The sequence below is a fragment of the Lutjanus erythropterus genome, chromosome 2, assembly GCF_056507025.1.
Source record: "Lutjanus erythropterus isolate fLutEry1 chromosome 2, fLutEry1.hap2, whole genome shotgun sequence".
Classification (NCBI taxonomy): domain Eukaryota; kingdom Metazoa; phylum Chordata; class Actinopteri; order Lutjaniformes; family Lutjanidae; genus Lutjanus; species Lutjanus erythropterus.
The window spans coordinates 29,870,230-29,894,338 of NC_139318.1; the positions used below are offsets into that span (position 1 = coordinate 29,870,230).

Sequence of the window (24,109 nt, forward strand, 5' to 3'; positions counted from 1 at the left end):
CTGAATCACATACTAGGTTGATTCTACAATGTGTTCCAACATATCGTAGTAGGGTACATGTTTTGTCGCAATAGTTCAATTTGTGTCGTGTTTAAATGCTTGACCACTAAATAGCAGTGGTGTCATCTATCTTCACTGTTCTCACTGCATAAAAAGTAAACTTTTTTTAACAGAGATTTTATGCATATGATAGTGTGTTCTTTATATTATTACAGTCTTCCTCAAATTAGATTAAAAAATAAAAAGAATAAAAAAATATCAATATATACCTTGTTTACAATATTGTAATATATTGAATTGTAACCCCTTTATGGTGGTTTGTATTGTATTGCCAGATTTTTGACAAGACACTGCCCCAATCATTATATTAGTAATTTTTTAGTCATTTTTATTGTCATTTTCAAGGGCTGACTGAACATCTGGCCAACAACCAACAGTTGAGAAAATGTGCATTGCCAATGACTAAAAATATTGAGACAGTATAGTTACAGATGTGTTCAAATTCCGCTATATAAAATACACTTCATGCTTGCATATGTTCCCAGACCAAACAAGAGAGAAGTGGTTTCTTCTTATTGACAGCAACAATGGGAAATTTCTGCCTGCCTTTTACATTTGTGCCTACGTTACGTGACTATACAGGGATGCAAAAACAATTACTAAGCAAAATGTATGTGCTCCTGAAAAAAAGTGAAACAATTATCAGTGAAACGACACAGAAGAGACACACTGACTTACCTATTTAGACAAAGAGTCTCAGCTCATCTGCTGACATCAATCATTTACTCACTGCTGTGTATTTTGTAGCTTTCAGGACTCCACACTCATACCATAAGTGTGCACTGGAACAATAACCTATCCTTTCAACAACACAGAGCAAATTAGAAAGAATGTTGAACTGCACTTTTTCCAAGAGGGAAAGTTATCGGTTCTTAGACAGAAAAAGATTTAAAATAGATTAAGAAATTAACTTTGGGTGAGGTGACTGTTGAGTTATCCAGGTGCCCATGAAACTGAATTTGATTATTATATAACAGTTTAACTGTTTATATGAAATCTTGTTTGGGGCCTTTTTTAGACAAAGTAAATGTTCATCTAAAGGCTCCTACACCATGACAGATCTACCACAGTTTAAGTTTATAAAGGTACATAAGAGTAGGTTGAACCATACAGTAAACCTCAGGTACAAGTTGAAACTGCATCTGAAATACCTCAAGTGTGAAGACAAACTGACTCATCAGATCATGTTCTACAGTTGTTTTTCCATGTAACAAAAGCTGGTATTTGTGTTTCTGTACATCATGTATGTTTTGTGTGAAATTAATCACGCACCAAAGAGAATCTACCATCAGCTTAACCATAATATGAGTCAGACCCCAACAGTCAACACAACACCCTGTGACAAATGCCAATAATTGGTTTTCGGTAAGTCAAAGTGAACAAGAAATCAATTGCACTTGCAGATATAAACACAAACATATGCTTCTACTACGACTTCACCTCTGATGTGTCCAAACTGAGCTTCACAAATTGAGCTAAACTCTTACTTTAGTATGTTCTTGTTAAAAGATTTAGAAGTGGGAGCACTGTGGTCGTTGGCTCCTTGCTTGCTAACCCTATGTCTGTTGTCGTCAAGGGGCTGCATCATGTTTTTGCAGTGAGACAGCAGAAATGTGGAAGTAGAGCACTGACGACTCTGTAAAGCTGGGGACAGAAGTGAAGACTAGCTGAAACCTATGACCACTCAATAAACCACCCACAAAGTTTCCACCGGTGTATACTGTCTGTTTAGTCTGACACACAGAAACATACTGAACCGCTGAGTAAATACAAAGATAACATTTCGGCTCTGTTTAAAATTGTGCGCAAAATGAACTTGAAGGAATAGTTCAACATTTTGGGAAATGTTCTTTTTCACTTTTTTTGTTGGGGATTAGATGAGAGGATCAATACCACTCTCATGGCTGTGCATTAAACATTGAGCTAGAACCATTCAGCTTAGCTTAGCATAAAAACTGAAAACATGGGGACACAGCTTGACTGTCCACATCTAAAGTTCAAAAATACAGCTACCATCCCCTATAATTTTAAGTACAATCAGAAATGTAAACTTAAATAAGTTATACGTTATGTTTTAATGGGAAGTTACAGCTCCAGCTCAGTTGTTAGTGCACAGATAGGACAGTGGAACTGCTCTTCTAACTGTCAGCAAACAAGTGAATAAGCATATTAGCCAAAATGTTAAATTATTCCATCAAACTGACAACAACTATGTACTAAAACTTGATCGTTTAACCTGGAAAATAACAGGCAGTGACTTAACAAGGAGAGAAAGTATCATAATTATGAAAAGAGCTAAATATCATAATTTTAGTTTAAAACATTTTAATTAACTAAAATTATCTACAAAATGCAAAAAAATAAGTTTTTGGGTTATGTCAAAGATGACTTTGTTTTATGCTGCAGAGATTTCTACTGAAGTTAGCATGCTAACTGGCTAGCCCCAACCCATCCTGTCTCTGTAGTGTCCAGTCTGCTCTCAGTTCAGCATGAGAGAATGAAGAAGCAGTGTTGCCCTGAGAGCAGGAAACCAAGTTTCACAGCAGTGAAAGAAGTAACATAAATACAAGACCTAATATTGATGTTGCTTTCCTTCACTGGACACAGCTCTTGGCGACTGGTGAGTAAACAGCTGCAAATGCTAATGTTAGCTGCTTAGCAATAGCTTACAAAGGTAGCTAATTGAATAATGTTACTAACAGTGTTAATATGTTTATGTATATTTGATCCCTTTTCTTAATTCAAGATTAATGTATGCATATATTTTGCTCTATTTGTGTTCATTTTGGACAATAAAGTTTATTGTTAGCCGTAAAATGCCCTGCCTCGGTTACATATCTTTGTCACAACTGTTTGATAACAAAATTAGAGGGATTATATGCTATAAAAGAATATTGAATGATATGTCAATATCAGAATTTCTAATATTGGTATTGGTATCCAGTATTGGTCAGTCCCTACAATTCTTCATATAGCGCCTTTGAACACCAGACACTGTATGGTTTTATCTCATGACTGTCAACAACATCAGCAGACTTGGTTGCACTTAGTCTATTTAGCCGTCACGCCCAAATCATGGTTATAATCAGCTCAACAATCAGAACATGGCCCAAATGTTTTAGCTATAACACACTCACATAACTGCTGTGAGTTCTAAACAAAAGAAGCTAATCTAACTCGTTAATCTGTCAACCCAGCCTTTGATCATTGTCACATAATTTAATTATCCATTGTGATGGGAATTCTGGGCTTGCCAGATTTACACACACACACACACACACACACACACACACACTGATGTTCAGGATATGTTCTACATTGCTGGCAGAATCATAATGTGACTGAGACGTGTATTATGGGATGTCATGGTGACAGAAGTCCAGTGAACAGCACCCTGGGGGATTGTAAAGAGACATACTGAACTCTTTCATGTAAACAAAATAGGGCTGCAGATTTTCCAAGTTGACTAGTAGACGTCAGTTCTAGCCAGTGGTCGACTAATCATGGCACATTCCAACTTCACAAACCCTTTCAGAGTTATCAACACAATGGATGATGTATACTTTATACTTTAATTAAAGTGACAGACTCGCTCCTCAACCACTTCATGCCCCCTGCCTGAACATGCCAGGTCGTCTTCATCCCTGGAGTCAGAGCCTGGGTTAGAGCAGCTGTAACAGTAAATCACCTCAGGTACTGTATTCCCGGTCATCAAACCAGCCCCCACGGGTCTGGGAGGTTGATTCCCAGATAGGACCACTAACTGACCTAACCAGCTAATGACACCACAGTTAGCAGCAGTGTGCTGGTGACCTTCTGCGACTAAGACTAAGGGGGCATCCCTTAAACAAAGACAAACATTTAAGGACAAACACACCCAATTTATGCTGCATATATTTGCACATGCAAGGCCAAGTAAGCACATTGGAACCTAAACACACGTGAGCTGGTCAGTATACATACATACAAAGACTGTGCACCCACAGTGGGAGTATATATCTGTGTGTGTGTGTGTGTGTGTGTGTGTGCACGCGTGTGTTTGTGTGTGTGTGTGTGTGTGCTCTCTGGGAATCTGCAGTTTTAACAATAATCTGAGGACATGAACTTTCCCCCAATTCCTTAAAATAGTTATGACTTAATAGCTGATGAGTCTCTTGAGCCTCAAGAGCTTCCTTGCTGGATAAGGGAAGGAGTGTTGCATGCTGTCAATGTCTCACATACACACACACACACACACTCACATATACATGTATGTGCCATGCTGTCACGCTGAAAGACATATGTGTATGTGGACATGTGTGCACAACATAAACAAAGCACAGTTCTGGACACTCCTTCCATTTATGACAGGAGAATTAAATCAAAACCTACCTTTGTCTCACACACTCACAAACACTGACACACACACACACGCCTCAAAGCCTGAGAGGTGTTGCATTGAAAACGTGACACCAGGGTTAGAAAGAGCAGGGCAATGAGGAAGACAGAGAGAAGCAGACAAGTTATGGTGATGTCACAAAGGTTAACACAAAGGTTAAATATCACTTTACTAGAGTGCGATCTCAGCTGTGGGAGTCGTGTGAGAAAGATTTATAGCTAAACTTGTGTTGACAGAGACGGGGAGTGAGAGGAGGGCAACCTGGTAGGAAGAGGGAGAGGTACAATATGGGAAGGGTCATGCCCTGTTCCTCGAAATGGAGAGGAAAAGACTGTAGTGTGCTGCCTTCAGCTGCTGTTTAGCAGGACAATAACAAAACAACACGATGTGACTCCCATTCACAGAACGTACTGTAAACACGTGCACCAGGAAAGGTGTATGCAAGAGAATCTGATTTACAATTGAAAAAGGAAGGTTCAATGGAGGTTTGACGTGAGCAAAATAAGTGTCAGAATTAGCTCAACAATTGACCATTTGCTGACCCCACCCTGTGAATGTCCAATCAACTGTACTGTAACTACAGCAGGCCCGTCAAGCTTTGGCTTTCTCTACACTTTGGGGATGTAGTGAGAGGGATTTAAAGAGTTTGTACGGTGATGTCTTTTTTAGTCTTTTCAGCACCATATTCAAATGAGCAAATGTTTAAGGAATGGGTAAAGCATGTTTAAATTTATTAGTATGTCATTAGCAACCAAGCATTATTCCAAGGCCAAGAGTTTGCATATCCACTGCATAATATTTCCTCTTTGTGAAAGTAGTAGTAGTAGTCTTGCTCTTTCACTCCAGTTAACAAACACACATACACAAGACATGAACGTATATGTAAGCTAAGTAGCCATACAGGGTTATGTATGAACAAAATATCAATCGTATTTGACATTTTCCCTAATCATACCTGAAAGGACTCTAAACTGCATTACAAGAACAGCGTTTCTTATTTCCTCGTCCTCCACGTGGATCATCAAATGGTAAGCACGCAGACTTTTTGCCTTGGACAAACACCTTTAATTTTTAATACAAATCAGCTGGAAATGAAAAAAATCTGCCAGATTTTCAACCAAACCATGGGACTGTGTGTGCCCAGTTAGAAAGCTACACCTGATAAAAAAAAAAAAATCTGCCAACATCAGTTGTCATTTCAATTAACGAAACTGTCTCTCTGGCTGCTTGTTTAAAATCAAGGACCCACTTTTTTAAAAAAAAATAAAATGAATTTGAAATTATACCTCATATGTGCCTTGACAGCTGTAGCAACAGTAACTAAAGTGGCTGGGGCTTAGGGAACTGTCGATTTCTTCAAAAAAGAAAAGTTAATGACAAGAAGAGGTACAAAAAGTTTCCAGAAAGAGGGAAAACTACTTACAGGTCTTTGTTCCTCTTTCACTTCCAACATCCTTTGGCATTTAAATATTAGTAGCCAATTTTAAATTGAGGGGGTGGATTACATACTATACATCATACGTCATCTTTAGCAAACCTGAACTAGGGATGTCTCAAGCAGTACCACATCCAGTGAACCCACAGAGAACCTTGTGCAGATAAAGTCTGAGTCAGTCTTAAGTTCCCACTGGAGACGGAGGTTTTGACCTGAGGAGCTGCTGTTTGCTCCCACATCTTTCTAAATGGGAAATTAGGCCAAAGGTTGCTGGATATCTCTACTGTCTGTTGAATAATATCTATGTTAAAGTGCACTGGCAAGGAAAACTCTTCATATTAGTGTATGTGTGTATATTTGTGTTCGTTGATGTGTGTCTTTACGTTTGTATGTGCCTGGGTCACTTACCAACCAAGTAACTGCTCAGACTCCTACATGGCCTCAAAAACTCACTTCAAGCTTCACTGTTTATCACTTGTTTTATGGTAATTTAGTTAATTTCTATTTTAATTTTTTTGGATTAGTGTACAATAACAGGAATAATTTGGGTCTTGTGTCTTGTCCAGTCTTAGGAGCATCCACACCAAGTACAATAACTATAACTATAAATACATCTTTTAAAAAATTGTTCTTACTCAAGTGCGAGGTGGATTCAGCACCAAACTATAATGGCAGTGGCTAACAATATAGTTGGGATCACTTGCGTCGCAATTTGATTAACAACAGAAACACTCAGAGCCTATTAAAATCCGCCGAATTATCGAAACACCTTTATTTGTAGGTGAAACCAAAAGTAGTTGTGCTTGAAATGATGGTAATTATCCTATACTGCACAGGAAAACGATTTACATGCACAACTATGGTTAGTACAGTAAATCAAACTTGAACCAGACAGTCAGTCCGTAAATTGTGATGAAGGTCCACAACGTACAGTTTGGGTACTGTAGTTTTTTTTTTTTTTTAAGTTTTTCTTAACTGAGTATTTGTAATAAACATATTAACTAGGGAAGTAAAACAAAACTATATGATACCCCAAAATATTAAAATGATACCACATTTGTCATAACTGCAGTAGACCTATAATGTATTTTCACATTACTTTTTTACACCCAAAACAACTGACTGTAAAAAGTAAAAATTGTCTAGTTGCGCCTTCTTAATGCGATGAAAAGATTCATTTTGACTTTGTTGTACTGCAATGGGCTTTTATAGACCAAACACTTTATTGATTAATCAAAAAAGAAAACCATTATAATGAGATTCATGTTCAATCTTTGTGGCATTTACCGAGCTGCAGTCTATAATGAAAATAATTGTTACCTGCATTGCTAATTGATTGTGACATAATTCATACTTTGTCATGTTCACAATCCAAAGCATGATAGTAGTAGGGTAATAAAGGAGGCTAAGAGTTATAGTCGTACTAAACAGTCTGTTGATATGTTGTGATTTCTGAAGAAAGAGCAGACACAACAGAAACATCTTTCTTTTGTCGCTCTAAACATGTCTTCAGCAGGAATGCACCCCCATTTTGAGAAAGTTCAGTTTTTGGGTGTGAAAAATTGTAGATATGAGCCAATGCTCGAGAAATACATGTGTTTACAAATAACTGATAACTGATTAACTGATAATGTGTGGATGTGGCCCAAGAGCCATCATGTTTGCACATTGCATCAAAATGTGTTCTTTCATTTCAGACATAGACTGTGTCTAATATTAAGTGTAAGGAGATAAAAACTGGAAATTTGCTTTGATGTTGCCCTGAACACGGGCCACATCTCAGACAGATGATGTTATTGAAGCATTTTCTTTCCACAACAGCTTGTCATTGCTGACAAAGAGAGAAAATGTGAATGGGTGTAACTGTAACAACTTATTAATTTCAGAAAATGTTATGTTGGCTCTGTTGGCAATAAAATAAAATAAAATAAATAACTAAACACATGCATTACACTAAACCTTTGAATTAATCTAATTTAAGGATGTTTGCCCAGAAAACTATTGCTAAAAGGTTAAGTTAAAATTAGATCACTGTGTTCAACTCCTTCGTCTGTTAAGACCCTCATTAATGATAATATAATCAAATCTAGAAGGACACTTCGCAAGATTATAAAGTTAAGAAAAGAGGATATTTGGCTTTGATGGACTATGATGGAGACAAGATTAACTAATAACAAACTAATAACTAATGCGTGTCAATCTTTTATGTCGAAATAAATCCAAATCTGCAGCAAAAACTGTTGCGGTCAGTAGAAAATGGTGAAACAATTAGCCTTGGAGTTAATAATTACACCTAATTTAAAACCAAATAACCTTATGACCTTAAGGCTAAACTGTGTGAACATGGTCTCAGTGCCATCTGATAAAATTGATTCAAAGGCAGCCTTTTTGAAAACTTTCACAGTAACAACAAGGAAAGCTGTATTATAGTAAACACATCAGGATGTTGGCGGTGTAGAGGCAAAAGTGGTTAACAGCCTGTGGGCTGAAACCGTACTGTGTCACTCTTTTTATCTGTGTATTTATACAGATACAAATACACAGTTGAATATTTTTCATGCAGTGATTATGTTTAGCCTTTACAGGGGTTTTGCATGTAACTTTTTAGTTGCTGCAAAGAACTTCTCAATAAATGGTTGCTAAATTAGCACACATTTTCAAAAAGCAAGATGAATCCTGGTGTGTAGGCGTCTTTTAAGACCTGAATTTTGTCTTTACCCCAGCTCAAACAAAGCTTTGTGTGGACGTATGTTGTCTGCAGAGACTCTCCAGCCATGTGCAGGACAACATAAACATAGTAAGGTATCTTGAGACACTCCTTTCATTTATGACAACAGAACAAAGTCCACATTTGTCTCAGTCATTCATACACACATACTCACATGCATATATACACACACCTCTATTTAGGAATTACATAACCTGATAAGCAATAATTCACTGACTGGCACTGCATCAACACTCTCCAACATACTTCAACTTAAAGCAAAGTGCAAAGAAAACAAGATACGTACTTTCCTGTCACTGATTTGAGTTTCCTGAGATTTGGATCAGATGCTTTTTAAATCATGTATTTGTTAGACACAACTTTCTACATTTGGTACATAAAAGATCCAAAAATGCTCAAAAATGAACACTTGAAACACAAATACATAGGAAAGACTTAAAAATTATGCTCAATGCCACATAAATTCCAAATAAACATGAGATTATATTAAAATGTGAAAAGGGATATTATAATATTAACCTGGATGACCATTTTTAACCAGATGAATGACCTTGTATGACTTCTTCAAAATAGAGATTATTTCTCAACCACAAATCTATCATATGGTCTCCGACTTTAAAATAGCCATGTCACGTCTTTGATGACATTTTAACCTTTAATACCCTCAAAACTCATGATATCATTACGATATATTATCTGTGAAAACATGCAAGTATTAGATGTATTCAACTTTTTTTAGGAAGTGTGAACAAACATATTTGCTCTCTAATGACTGTCTCTTTTCCTGTCATTTGTATTTAAAAGTCTGGTTGGTTTATGATAAAAGAGAGCTACTTAACTATTATTTATCTGACTTTTTCTCAAATGTTTTTTAATATATGTTACTATTCCTTTTACAGAGCTATTAATTTCAACTAACTCTATTGTTCCTGAGTATTTAGAGACATAATAGCGCAACTCCCAAAGACCAGATAGATAGTTTGGCATGTCGTTTTACCTTGTTTAATATAAACGACATGTACTTTTACGCAACTTGCAAAGCTGTTGATTTTCTATCTTTCAGGCGGTGATTGGTCATAAGTGCTGTTGATACACTATTATAAGAAACTTGCTGAGGCTATAGATTGACTTGATAAACTATTACAGTGAACCTGTATGTTTAAGCTGTGTCATCACTATTACTATAACATTAAGTTGTCATAACATAAAGTTTGAAAATTTGAAATAAAAGCCAACATAAGGACACGGATACTGGATATATATATCTCAGTCAAATGTAGGCAACTTGGCAAAATATTTTGAATAATATATTTAAGTTATTGTTAACCAGGTAAGTAACATACGTTCAATGGTCTTCAGTAATGCTAAGTAGCCTGAGTGGACCAATGTAACCAAGTACATTTACTCAAGTATACTAAGAGTAAGTACAATTTTGACATACTTGCTCTCTACTCAAGTACTTCTATTTTATACTTTATACTACTCCTCCATTTCTAAATTTCCGAGGCAAAAATGGTACTTTTTACTCTATTACATTTATTTGACCCTTATACTTAACTTATTATGTTATACATTAAAAAAATATAATGTGCTTTTATGATATGATGCGGTACTATGCAACTAATATAAAAGAACTACAAAATGCTCTTAAATGTATTTGTTAGCAATAAAAAAACACATTAATATAATATTCTATAATAAAAATGAGCCATTCTGCATAATGAGTACTTTTACTTTTGATATTTTAAGTACACTTTGCTGATAATACTTCTGTACTTTTATTCAGGTAACACTTTTAATCCAGGACTTAACATATAATAGTGTATTTTTAAATCATGGTATTTTTTACTTTTAATTATGTAAAAGATCTGAGTACCTTTTGAATCACTGCTGGACCAAAAGGGGGTAAAATAACTGCATGACTCTGTAAGTGTCTAAAAACTTAATTCAAATATGTAAATATATTTAGTTTAGAACTGCAAAATAATTCTTGGTACGTTTTCCCTGATTGCTCACTTTAGTGTCAGATTATTGACACAAAGATGATACAAAGTGATGACAAAAGAAGGACCACAGATATGATTTAACAACTTAAACTCACTGCTGGCAGTAGCGGGCTGAGTCTTGTACAACAAACTGATAAGTTTGTTGTCGGAGTGCCATTATTACATCACAATAAAGCAACATTAGGCCAGTCCACACTGAGCTACACAGCAAACCCTCAAAAAGAAGTTCAGCGTCGCCCCTGAGTTTGTGTCCACATTATTGCTGAGTCATGACCAAGATTTTCCAATTCAAAAACACAGTAAGCCTGAATGTTGTGCAATACCTAAACACTCCTCACATGACACAAAAGATAAAGATATGAGAGAAGAATACATACAGTATATTTTCAAAAACTTAGTTTAAGTTTAAGCACACGTTTACACCTGCTAAAGGAGTCTAAGAAAAAATTACTCAGCATTATAAACCCAGAGGGAGCCTCTTGTTCTCACCTGAGAAGTTGTGATCACTTTGATGGTTAAAATCTCTGCCTGGTGTTTGCATGTCAGACTCAATCAACTCACACTGCAGCCCGCAGATACACTATGGACCTACACCTGACTGTGTGCCAGTTGTCAGTCCTGTGACCGCACCCCCCCACACCCCCACCCTCGCCATCACCACCCCTCTCATCTGCAAGCCACTGGAAGTCAGTCAAAAAAGTGTCCACCTCAACAAGATAATACATGGAAAATGCTCCTTACAACAAGAGGAAATTATGACCTAGACGTATAATTCAGTTTAAATATGTTTCAACAAATTTGTGAGTTCCAGTAACGCGTTTCTTTCCTCAAAAGAAGCTGAATTATTCAGTATCAGTGTCAAATTTTAAATGCCCTGTTGTCTTTTAAAAACAGACTCGGGTTAACTGACTGTTTAAGGTGGTTTTCAGCACGTTATCATCCAGCCAGCAGCCACAACACTCCGAGCGCTCGCAGCAGACTGTAAACCAAGCGAAGGTGACTGACCTGATCAGTGTTTTGAACCGCAAAGAAGACGGAGCCCACTGGGTGTCTTACGATGGATCTTGGTCTTCTTCGGCGGTGCAGATGTTCGTGTCAGCCTTGTAAACCGTGTCGCTGGGTCGCTTCCACAGGAGCGCAGTGTCAGAGTGGTCAGGTCTGTTTGCTGTGGAGGTTTCTGCTCATGCTGCTGCTGCTGAGGTCGGTGTCTGCCTGCCTGTTGTCTCTCCTCCCTCCTCTCAGCACGGCCGCACGGGAGTCCTGAGGACACACGCAGAGGCATCAAATTACCCTGCAGCTACAGCGTTAGCTATGATTTAACTACCTCATTTGAACTCGATTTTGGGGGGTTACATAGAAGTTGACTTAAAAGTAAGACATATTTGTTTATTTGTTGTGTTGTTTGTTGTTGAACACAAATTTTGGTTTGCCCTTTTGTGATTAAATGAGTAGTTTATAATAAGACATAGCTCTCTTGCCGACTGTTGAGCTAGCATTAGTTAAGATATGTATCATTCTCTAGCTGGAGCTAGCGAGTGGCTAATTTAGCTTAGCACAAATACTTGATAGACAGGAGAACAGCTAACGTCGGCCTGGCTCTCTACAAAGGTAACACAATTGACCTACCAGCCACACCCGAAGTTCACAAATTATATTGTATTAATACATACTAGTAAATATTTTGTTAAATTGGTACAAAAAAAAAAAAAAAAAAAAAAAAGAACTGTCAGTTGAATGTATTCTGTGCCCAGAGCAGTTGCCAGGCAACCAAGGGAGATTCTACGTTAAGATGCATTCATGTGCTCCACGATGGTCTCATGTTCTGAGTTGGAAAGTCAATTTTCTTTTATAATCTTTAAGTCGTAATGTGGAAACAACATAGATGCTGCTTCAGTAAAATAAATTCAAAGCAGCAAAATCTTGTTTGCGTAATTTATCACAATAAATAAAATTTATATGAAATTCTAATAACTTTTATAACTAATCTAGGGCACCTTGTGCAGGCAGCAACTAATGGTTACAACCGTATACCATATTACAAATGATTTGAGAACAAAGAAAACAATATGCAGTACGTAAATTGATAAAAGGTTATCAACCAAACATTTAGACCAACTCTTGTCCGCCATGTCTCTGCGTATATGACAAAAGAAAATCAGCATTTTGAAGATGTTAAAAGATGTTGCTACAGGTCCTGTAAGATGGACATTCTATATCACATTTCAAGTTAGCAAAACACTAGTTAACTAGCTTTGCTAATATCAGCTTTCAGATATGTGTTTTGCTTAGTATCAGACTCTAGCTAACTAGCTAGCTGTTAGAGGGCAGGTATTTTCCCATTTTCTTTCAGTGTCTGTACAGATTAAACAAATATGTTGTAGCTTACATATTAATTGGAGAGCTTTAGAGTTATTGGCTGGCAAATTTAGCTGTAGTTGCACAGAACCAGGCTATCTGTTTCTTCCAGTTTGCAGTCAGTATGGTTAGCTAGCTAGAATAGTTAGGCTACTTTACAGCAGTGACAGTGGTATTAAACATCTATTTCAGTAAGAAAGAAAATAAGTATCACCTTTTCAGGACAGCCATGTTGATATGAAATAGTAGGGAAAACACTGTTACCAATGATTCATTCCATTTAGTGTAGCAGAGTCTTTCCAGTGAACCAACAAGCACAATAGCAGCGCCCTGACTCTGTTTGACCTAAATGGAAAAGAACCTCAGTATCATGTGTTTACTATTTCATGTCAAAATGGCTGCTGTGAAAAAGGTCTTTTTCTTTAAGACATGATATTACTTACCTGTCAATGAGTGACAGCTTGTTCTGTTAGCTGACTGATTATAGGGTTACCCCCCCCCCAGTCAATTAGTGGACTAATGATGACGAATGGGGGTCATTACAGTCACATTCACAATCACGTTTACAAAACATACTTCTGACTCATGAGGCGTGACTGAAATCACTTGCTGACAGACTGTAATAGTGGAGAGACAATTAAACAGGTTCTCTAACTAAATCAGCTCATTTTTTAAATGGTATACTAAGTCTAAAATGAAAGAAAAATATCACAATTACAAATTAATCTGGAAAGAGATTCTTTAAATTGTAATCTACTGTACTGATTCGTTAATAACATTTCATCTAGACAGTCAACCATTGAAACTATCAGGTGCTAAAATAAATGCACAACAAATAGTTGTGTGCTTATGTGCTGCATCTCTATATACACTCGGTAAGTTTGAGGACCTTTGACTAACCTTAACCTAAACCTCACTCTATTTTTAACCCTAAACCAGACACTGAAATGTACAGACTATTTATTTTCTCTAAAAGCAGCTGTGGTTCAGCACATTGTTTTTTAAACCCACTTATCTTGAAATCACTTCTTGTTGAGACTTAAATATCATTAAATATTTGCTAAAACATGAAACTGCGCGGAGGTTCACACTGAAATGTGGCAACACATGAACCCTGCTGGTTAAGCGCTCTCCTGACAAGCTGACGGATTGTGGTTAGGTTTGGTTTTAATCTTCTGGTAGCACACAGAGACATGCAGCGGGCAGCAGAGCAGCCTGGTGAAGAAACTTTTCCATGGCCAAAAAGTTCAGTCCATGAAGAAATAAATGTTCCTGTTTTTTTGTCACTTGACCAGACTCTGACCTTCTGTCTGCTCCAGTGATACAGCTTGTTGGCAGGGTATGTAGGTGAAAGGACTTAATTATTAGTCTTCAGTTTGAAATTTTGTACGTCATAATTTGCGTACATGGTTTTGCAGGAATTTATTTTAAGAAGAACGGGTAATAATATTTCATTCACTAAGTTGACCTCTGTTATTAAATGTCATGCAGGTCAAAGCTCTATCTAATTATCTTCTCTCATCTGGTGGTAGTGAATGTGGCATCTGATTTACAACAAAGAGATACTGATAAATTTATTCTGTACAGTAACACGGACTCCATTTTTTGAACTTCAGTAATTCTTGAAACAATTTTAAAGGAATAGTTCAAACTATTTGAAGTGGAGTTGTAAGAACCTGTTGATAGTGTATTACCTACAGTAGATGACAGTTGGCATGGCAACAGGCAGGAGTTCCCTGTGGAAAGAGTCAGCAGCAAGATGTATTTAGCCACCTAAATAAATCAACATCAGTTTAAGTGTACACTATTTTTATACACTATATTTATAATATTTTCATTGTTTTGCCTTGCTGTCAGACAGCCATTTTGCAACAGGAAACCCACATTATATAAATTAAACATCACTCTCTCTCTCTCACTCAACCAGACCTTTAGCAAAAACAGTCATTTAATCTCAAAGAACACAGGAGTCGCTGGTCTACCGCTGCCTTGATCTGTTGGTATGTTTGTTATTGTGTGACTTTGGTGCATCTGAGCTAACCTTTTAAAACACCAAAGTCACTCAATAACACAAACAAACTTACCAATTGAGGCAGCGGTAGACCAGTTGCTGGTCTATATAACGGTGGTTTCATGTTGGAAAAGGCTGTCTGATGGCAGGGTAAAGCGGTAAAAATATTCTAAATATAACGTACACTAGAACTGTTCTTGATTGTTTTTTTTAATGTGACCTACACTGGTCCTCCTGCTGCTGTCCCAAACTGAGGGCATGCTGACTGCCATCTACTGTAGCTATTACACTGACTATCGATAAGCACCTCATACAACCCCATTTCATAAAATCTGGTCTGTCCCTTTAAGTTTTTAGTTAAGTAAAAGTATCCTAAGGAGCCCAAAACTTCTTCCCAAATAATTCAGACACAATACAAAATAGATAACTCTGAATGTATAGCAGAACTCATTGCAAAAACAACAAAACATATGAACATATAGCTTACGGTGATCAAGGTGAAGTTTAGCTCCTGTATGAAGCATTTCAACCTGCTTTTAAAAGTATTAAAACACATGAAATACTGCTGCTCACTACTGAGAAGTCTTGTGTTTTAAAAGCAGCTAAATGAAAGTACAGTAGTTCAGTTTTGCTGCTTTCTCCGTGCAGCACTCCTCTTGAATTCAGCAGCCTTTGATCTAACACAACTCGATACTGTGAACTAAGACAGCTGGCACACTTTGCTTATTTACAGACCTACACACACACACACACACACACACACACACACATACACACACACGCACACATTTCCTCCTGTCTCACATGCAGAATAGTCCTCCCTACGCAGAATTTGTTCGTGCTGAACTAAAAAAAATGACACCCCTGAGAGTTTTGCTGTCACAAACAAAACGAAGCAATATTTTCTGATTGTTTATACAGTTGAATCCCATGGGAGGAGAACATGTACATCATCATAGTGCCTGTGTAGCTGTACAAGACTCTCCTACACTGTCATGACACTGTAATTATTATAAAGTGGAGCTGACATGTCATTTTTCAGGCCTAGGAGGAGAGCAAGCTGTTCAAAATCGATCTTTTTAAACCAGCGATGACACCAGGAAACAGGCCCAGATAGCTTGACTTTCCCCACCATCAAACATATTAGATGATATAAGAACTAAATTTGGATATTACAGTGTTTAACCACTGCGATGATGGGTCCTTCCTCCTCACGTCTCTCTGTGTCTGGCTCCAGCAGGCAGGGTGGGATGAGTACCAACACAAACAGGGTTTGGCTAGTATAGGCTTGCTTTGGTACGTTAGCCGCCCACGTCAGTGTCCCAATGAGCAATGATGGAGATGTTCCCACAGATCTCCACTGACCGATCGTCCCATGGACCAAGAACCAAGAGCACAGTGTGTTTCCTCCGTCTGCGTTGTACATCGATGTCTACAAAGAGTTTGTGGGAGAGGATGTGTATGTGTTTCACATCATCTGTAACGGGGGGCTCTGTTGGAGAAAGTTTTATTCATCAGATTTACAAATAAAAGAATACAGGATGTTAGCAAATCTCTTAAACATTTTCAACTTGGTATTACACACACAGACTGTTTGCTTATACTGTTTCCCTGTTTATACAATAAAGGAAAACCCTGTTTCCCACGTAAATTGTGTGGGTTATGTTAACGTTGTAAAACTGTTAGTGACACATTGAAAGGGGGCCTTTCCCCTCTTCTGTATTTAAATGTGACCAAAGTGTGACTTCGAAGGAAGGACATGAGACAATTTGAGAAGACTAACATGAAAAAAGGTAGGTACTGGTATAGGCATCAGGAGAAATTTGTGGCGATGTACAAAGTAAACTTGGTTATTAAATTCAGAGAAGGAGGTTGCGCTTCAACAATGGGATTCTCAGTGGAGAGCTAAACCCAAAATCCAGTGAACAACTCCAAAAAATCAAAAAGGTAGCACATCTCGAGTCTGGGAGGACAAAACACACACATTTCTGTTATTTATTTGTCTCACATCACAAAAAACAAACTCTTGCGCGTTTCGGCACAAAGCCTTCATCAGAGCGTTTGTAGTACTATGCAGGTTCAATATGATAATATACACAAGGGCAGAGAAAGAACACAGCTGGGGGCTGGACCCAATTATTTAAGAACCAATCACTTTTCTTTATCAATGCCTCAGATAACTCCCTTCCATGTAACATTACATAAACTTGGTTATTGTTTAGACATTACAGATGTGTGTTTGTATATGTGTCTTTAATCCTTTCATTCCTTTAGTTGATAGGACAGCTGAAGTGAGGGCAAGGAAAGGGGGCGATAGAGTTAGTGGACAACACAGGGCAAAGGGACACAGGCAGGAGTCAAAACCACAGCTGCTGTAGAAAATTCACAGCCTCAGTACAATGGACGCCTGCCCCACCAACCGAGCCACCAGGTCATCATGGCGGCGGTGGTGTGTAATGTGTGTAATGACTGTGAGAGCTGAGCAGTGTGACAAAGAAAGAAGAAACAAAAATAACAGTAAGGATCATTACTGTTATCACAACAGACTTAGACTTATAATCTCAACCAACCATATTGAGATCATCAGTGACGGGTTTTGATTCATATATGTAGTGTATTTTATAAGAGTGTTAGATTCAGAGATCTGTCATGATTGCAAGATTTGTCTCGTAGGAAATGAAACTAAGTCAGAGTTCCAGAAAATTCATCGATAAAGCTCTTGTTGTTTCCAGGAACTGCGTCTCATTTTACAATTTACAAGTTGAATTTCCCCCTCTCTGTATCAAATTTGGTATCAGAAGCGACAAATCATTTCGCCTCAGAAAAAACTGCATAAATCCAGAAAAACAGGCTGATATATTTTTATGTATCTGGCAGCTTTATTGAATACATGGAAGAATTCGCTCTTTCAACTGTGGTCTCACTGGAACATTTCAACTGGCTCCAGTAACGTCAAGATACAATGGCTGAGGCAAGTGTGTCACAATATGATTTGTTATTTTTAATATTTATTTATTTATTTATTTATTTATTTATTTATTTATTTATTCATTTATTTATTTATTAGTAGTTGTAGTAGTAGTATTTGAAGTAGTACCAATCTTTACCTCTTTTTTTGTTTTCTCTACTATTGAGTTTTTAGTCAGAATAAGTTGTTCATGCATAATTGAAAACCTTAAAATAAAGTATTCAAAAAAAAGAAAGAAAGAAAAAAACAACAGCAATGTATTTGTCTTATTCTCACGTCCTCCAAAAATCACAACACATAATGGGAGAGACACCAAAAATGCAGTTAAATTACTTTGATTGATTTATTCACAAAAACATAAATAGCAAAAAGCAGTGATACGTGGAGGGCAATAAAACCAGGGGTGTAAGTGAATGGAAAAATAAACTATAACAGAACCAAACAAAACACATCTCTAGGAGGACTGAGGTGGCGGCTTTTGTCTGGAAGCATTAAGTCAGAGTCAAATAAACACTAAAAACAAAGTATCTGTAAGCACTAAACATTGCAGATGGGAAATATTCTCACACAGTATTTCCAAATGAATATAGTGCCATCTGCTGGCTCAACATTGATACTTTCCAGTTACCATCCCTCCTCCGTTAAGGAGCACATGACTGTAGGTCTGAGTTATTCCTGCAGGTTTTTATGCTTGTGTCAGATTTTGTAAGATATAATGTGTGTTCTCCCTTTTCCCTTCTGTGATGTACTCGTCGTATGGTGAGTAAATTGAAACTGTGATAATAAAACTGCTGCAAAATGGAGAGAGAGTACGCCCACAACAATCACTGATCTCTTTTAGACTGTCCTTACAAACTAACGGATACCTTCACAGTGGCATAGATGTTTTTTCAGTTGGGGGAAACAAATTCAGGGTCTTCTTCAGGCATCATCCACCTGCACCGCTGACATGTCCTTGAGCAAGAACACAGAGCTGTCATTGTCCTCACATTGTGAACTCTCAATAAAACCTTACATGATACCTTTGTTATTGTCAAATAAAAGATCTGATGACTTTATTGGGAGCACAGTTCATGTTTTCTAGCAAGTTTTTAACGCCTCTAAGGTCTGATGGTCTTTCAAATCATATCAAGTCAGTGTTGTAAAGCCTCGAATCACAAGAGCTACAGCCTGGACAGCTTCTATCCTTTGATCCTCAGTGTAGAAAAGAAATATTTAATCAGAGAAACAAAAAAGCCTCAGGCACAGAAAGGTGTAAAAGGTGTTGTTGTCTTGTCAAATCCTCCAGATCCCACAGACTTGAGAGACTACACTCTGATAGTGCAGTGTCTCAAAAATACTAAACAATCAATGCTATAAGGGATTCTTTATTTACTGTAAACATGTCTGAGAAACTTTTTTTTTTATTATTAGACAGGTATACACTTATCTGGTGTCAATATAACATAAGCAAATCATACACATAATTTTGGATAAATTGTATATTTCTCTGTATAGAAACATGTTACAGCTGGCTAGAGAAATAGCATATTACATTATACATTATATATTACTCCCACTGATTAAAAAAAAGTTTGCCTTGATCATTACAACCAGTAGTTATCACAGAATGCCTGCAATTAAAAAAGACTGAAATTATAAATACTGGAGCGAAAACCCAGAGTGAGAAGTGTGCCAGAGTAAAATCTTTGACGCATAAAATAGTTAACTGAGGATTGTGGGTTTTGTCTATGCATTTGTGCAACGCCACAGAATGTGCAGTTAAAACTCTTGCTTTGGTGTTAGTTGATAACTCATACTAGCTATTTTAAAAACATGCTATGGAGTGGACTGAGTCATGATGGTGTCAAACTGTCATCTGTTACAGTGGAGATGATGACTTTACAATATACTTTGAATGACCGTAAATCCAGTTCCATACTTGTCCCTGTCATTGTCAAGCTAACTGCTCCTTTAAGCCATCATACCAGTATGAAATGGACTCAAAGCATCTTTTGTGCCAAAAATGCTTGGAAAAATACATAATATGCCTATATTATAACAATTAAAAATTTTATTCAGGAAAATCCCCCCTCCTCTTTTTTTTTTTTTGAATAAATCACAGGCGTAACTGATCATAAATGTCAGTTGACAGCTTGCTAAACTGCCACTGTGTTTGCCGATGGAGACATAGAATAGACATAGAATATCAGCTAATTTCAACATGCATTGTGCCTCAAACAAAATTCACAGCCACCAGCATGAATCTTACTTAGTGAATCAGTGGAATGATGGAACCACATCTTTATTAACTTTTTATCTGTACAGAAAAAAAAAATATATCAGTCACCAGATCATGCAAAGCAGTATTGCGTTACAAATAAAAACACAATACAAAACAAACAATATATACTGTACCATAAATATGGAGCCTCAAAAAAATAAATCAATCGATCAATATATTACAAAAAATAAACTCCTGAGATGACACATACATACATACAAATACAATATGTTATAATTTACTTGCAACATGGTACTGGAAATGGATAAGCAGACAGGTTGATATGCAGTTCTCAAGTGTTATTTTTTTTTACTAATACAAACTTGAAATGCAGCAACTCAACTGAAAATGACCAGTTAAGGTACTGGGTTCATTCCAGGTTGCCTTAATTTCAGTCCCACAATACAAAATCAGAAAAACCAACAGTTTAATATGCCATATTAATCTGACACTCTGACTGCAGTACAAAGCAACCTGGAAAGTCGCCACTGAAAGGAACCTTAAAGGGAATGTAAGAATAAGGTATTTAACAGATACACAAGTCCTGTATGTATGATCATATTTATATTTATAATAATAGGATGACAGCGCTCAACAGTCATGTCGAGGTGTTATTGCACTACTGTCTCAATGTCTTTTCATGAGAATAATCAACAAATTACAATACTGTTGATAGATCTACACAGAGGTGAAACAAGAGATCACCAGTCACAGCTACAGACATGAGTCTTTTTACTCTTCGAAATGCATTCACTTACTTTTTTAGGGTTGGTTTATTCAGTCTGGAGCTGAATAAACACTCCGCTCCTAATTCACCATATTCACAAGGCGTCCTCTTCTGTCACACTCAGGGTGGGAAGCTTGAATATCGTTTCGCTGCTTGTAAGTTGTGTGAATGTGCAGAATCTGACAAATCTTTAAATCACTTCCTGATTGATCAGCAACTGAAAAGACAATGGACCATCTTAAGCATGTTGTTGTCTTTAAGGGTCAGGCCCTCCAGTGGTTTGCCTCTTACTTCCAAGACCAAAAAGCCTCTGTTAAAATTGACAAAATGTTCTCTTCCTTTGCACCCATCTCCTGTGGTGTACCACAAGGCTCCATATCGGGTCCTATTTTACTTTCCACATATATATGCTTCCTTTGGGGACTTTTTTCCCCCGAAAATATAGTATCTTGTACAATTGTGATGCTGATGATATCCAGATGAACCTCCAGCTGAAACCTAATGAAGGTTCTTCTGCTGCTTTGGTTGGCTGCTTTTGATGTTTTGAAACACATGAGGCCATATTTCAAGTTAAAATAACATGTTTGATAACCCATTAGCTACTATTAGACAACAGCTAACATTAGCATTCAACCGCCTCTTTGGTTACTTGATTATATCCAGTGTGTCTTACCTCCTGGCTTAGCTTTAAATAAATATGTCCAAGATGTGTGCTGATATTTCAGAATTAATCCACACCTTTCCTAATGTATTATGTAAAATGGTAACTCTAGCTAGGAGGTGGTTAATGTTAATGTTGCTGATGCAGCTAATGGGTTCTCAAATATGTTGTTTTACTTTGTCTTTTCAGTTGCTGATCAATCAGGAAGAGGTGACATGATGACAGTTTGACAGATTTCTTACGTTTAGATGAAGCCTGAAACACAGCAGTACAACACTTGAGCTCCCTACCCGGGCTGCGACGTCTGAGGAAAATGGCAGCCATGTGAATATGGCGAACGCCCCCAAAAGTACAACAGTTGCAATTAATGTTTTACCTTTTCAAACACTTGTAAATGAATGAATTTCAAGTTGTAATCAACTCAGGTCTGCACAGCTAACAAATGTAGCTGTGAATTGAAAACATGTTCACAATAAGGCTACAACATCTAGAGAGAGGCAAACGGAGGGAAAACTCAACACTGATAGAGCTCCCTTCTGCTCCAAAAGTCACACTGAGCCACTTGGAGGAGCCATGCATAACAATTGAACACAGATGAACATACACAGATTTCCAACTCCCTCACACGACACATAAATTTCAAGGCTTGTAGACAAGAAAAAGGGGGCAGCAATGATGAGCCCAGTAGTTGGTAGCCAAGGACCAGAGACACAACAGCTGGATTTACACAGGAACAAATCATTAAATAAGTCTCTTTTTTTAAATTACTCACATACTTTCACGTACTGACCAAAACTGATTCACTGTGGGAGAAACCATCAAATATATCGACTTATTTTTTTTATAAATGTGCATGAATCCAGCCACTGAATGAAAGAGTTATGTCACTGACAAAAGCTAATTTAAAAGAGCTGCTGGATTTTTTATATTATTGGCTTATCTCCCTTTATAGTTATATATGTTTATATTTATATACTGTATATATATACCTATATATATATATATACTGTATGTACATTCCATCCATAGTCTTCTTGAATATTATACTTTTCATATTCTGTGTTCCTTAAAGTGTGCTCTGGGAAAAATAAACATTTCATTATTCTATTCTATTCTATTCTATTCTATTCTATTCTATTCTATATCAATGACGTAACTCCTTCAGTCCAGTTACTCTGGCACAGCATCATTCGCTGCATGTCCTACCCAGAATGCCTCACTGTTACTCACACAGAGAGGCTGAAAATGGGAGGAGAAGAGGGACCAGGACGGAGGGGATACAGTACAGTCAACACACAAAGTTTAATCTCAGACTGGTTCACATTTAATGTCAATCAAGTCATCACTGGCCAATAGTAAAAGGGGGAGGCCAGAATCAATAAGAGCGAGACTATGGTTCGGCTGTGTCTAGTCAGAAAAAAGGCTGGCGAAGGACTTTCGGAGGTTGCGAATGGTCTCGGCCTTCGCCTCATCTTGGCCATCACCTCCGGAGCTCGAGACCCCGCGGAAGAAAGAGGAGTCGCTGAAGGCGTTGAAGGCATTGGTCAGGGACTGGGACTTACTGGGGACGGGAAGGGGAGGATAAAGAGTGGGAGGAGAACAAGGGGGCGAGGAGGAAGGGAAGGAGGGATGGGATGCAGGGAGGAATCAAGGATGGGAGAAGAGGATTGTGTGAATGTTAACAGGGTAAGTTAGAGGGAAAAGTAAGGGAGACAAACAGGGAAATGTGAGGGCCAAAAAGTCACAAACAAAATATTTGTACAACGATCTTTAAAAAAACATTCCACTACTTTATAGCAGTTTATGAACATATAATAAATTGTTTATAACACATCATAATGTAGTTATAAGAAGATCTAAGAACATTTTTACGTGGGTATTAATGTTCATTATACTCAACAATCATAACTTCCTATGAAGACATATTTTATATAACTGACCCTTCTTAAGTCCTGCCCCTTTTTCAGCTCAGTCAGCTTTCTCCTTCCCTGTTTCTTGTACTTACATATGCCATGTGCTAGTCTTGTCTATGGTGAAAAGAAAAAGAAACAACAATTAGATGTAACTTGCTATCAAACAATTGATGTAGATTAACTGGCTAGTGTTTTGCTAACATTAGCTGTCTAATGGCTAACTGAAACATCTGGTAACCCTACCCAGCGACATCTTCAAAATTTTTCTTTTCACCAAAGACAAGCCTAGCACAGAGCAAGGCTCAGTAGGAAAGGAGAAAGTTCACTGAGGTACCAAAAGGGACGAAATTTAGGAGGGGTCAGTTACTACTCTATTATGTTTTATTGTCATTTATTATCTGTTTGTATTCCAGCATTCAGTAATGGATGCTTCACAGGAGTTAAAGTTGTTGACAAATACACCAATTAACACTTAAAAAGACCTGCTTACAATTACAATATGGTATGTTATAAACCACATATTAAATATTTATATACTGCTTATTAATGCTAAAAACGAGGATTAATAAAGTGAAATTTCATCAGGTTACCAAATGGACTGACA

General features: G+C 37.3%; 2 protein-coding genes across 5 annotated transcripts in view; both read right to left on the reverse strand.

Annotated features, from left to right (window-relative positions):
- Positions 1-11,969, reverse strand: part of pparg (peroxisome proliferator-activated receptor gamma) — a 41,874-nt gene extending 29,905 nt beyond the window's left edge. Inside the window, exon 1 of one of the 4 annotated variants that reach the window (XM_084736769.1) lies at positions 11,613-11,969. Coding sequence is in view for 2 of the 4 variants with exons in the window: in XM_084736739.1 (XP_084592865.1) it covers positions 11,097-11,148 (52 nt within the window). In the remaining 2 variants the exon portion in view is untranslated. Of the gene's footprint in view, positions 1-11,096; positions 11,207-11,612 lie in introns of those variants that run through there. The other 3 variants (XM_084736752.1, XM_084736739.1, XM_084736740.1) reach the window with 3 other exon arrangements.
- Positions 11,970-21,552: 9,583 nt separating this feature from the next.
- Positions 21,553-24,109, reverse strand: part of syn2b (synapsin IIb) — a 119,946-nt gene continuing 117,389 nt past the window's right edge. The window contains exon 13 of the mRNA XM_084736781.1: positions 21,553-23,153. Coding sequence (XP_084592907.1) covers positions 23,000-23,153 — 154 coding nt within the window. The 3' untranslated portion in view covers positions 21,553-22,999. The remainder of the gene's footprint in view (positions 23,154-24,109) is intronic.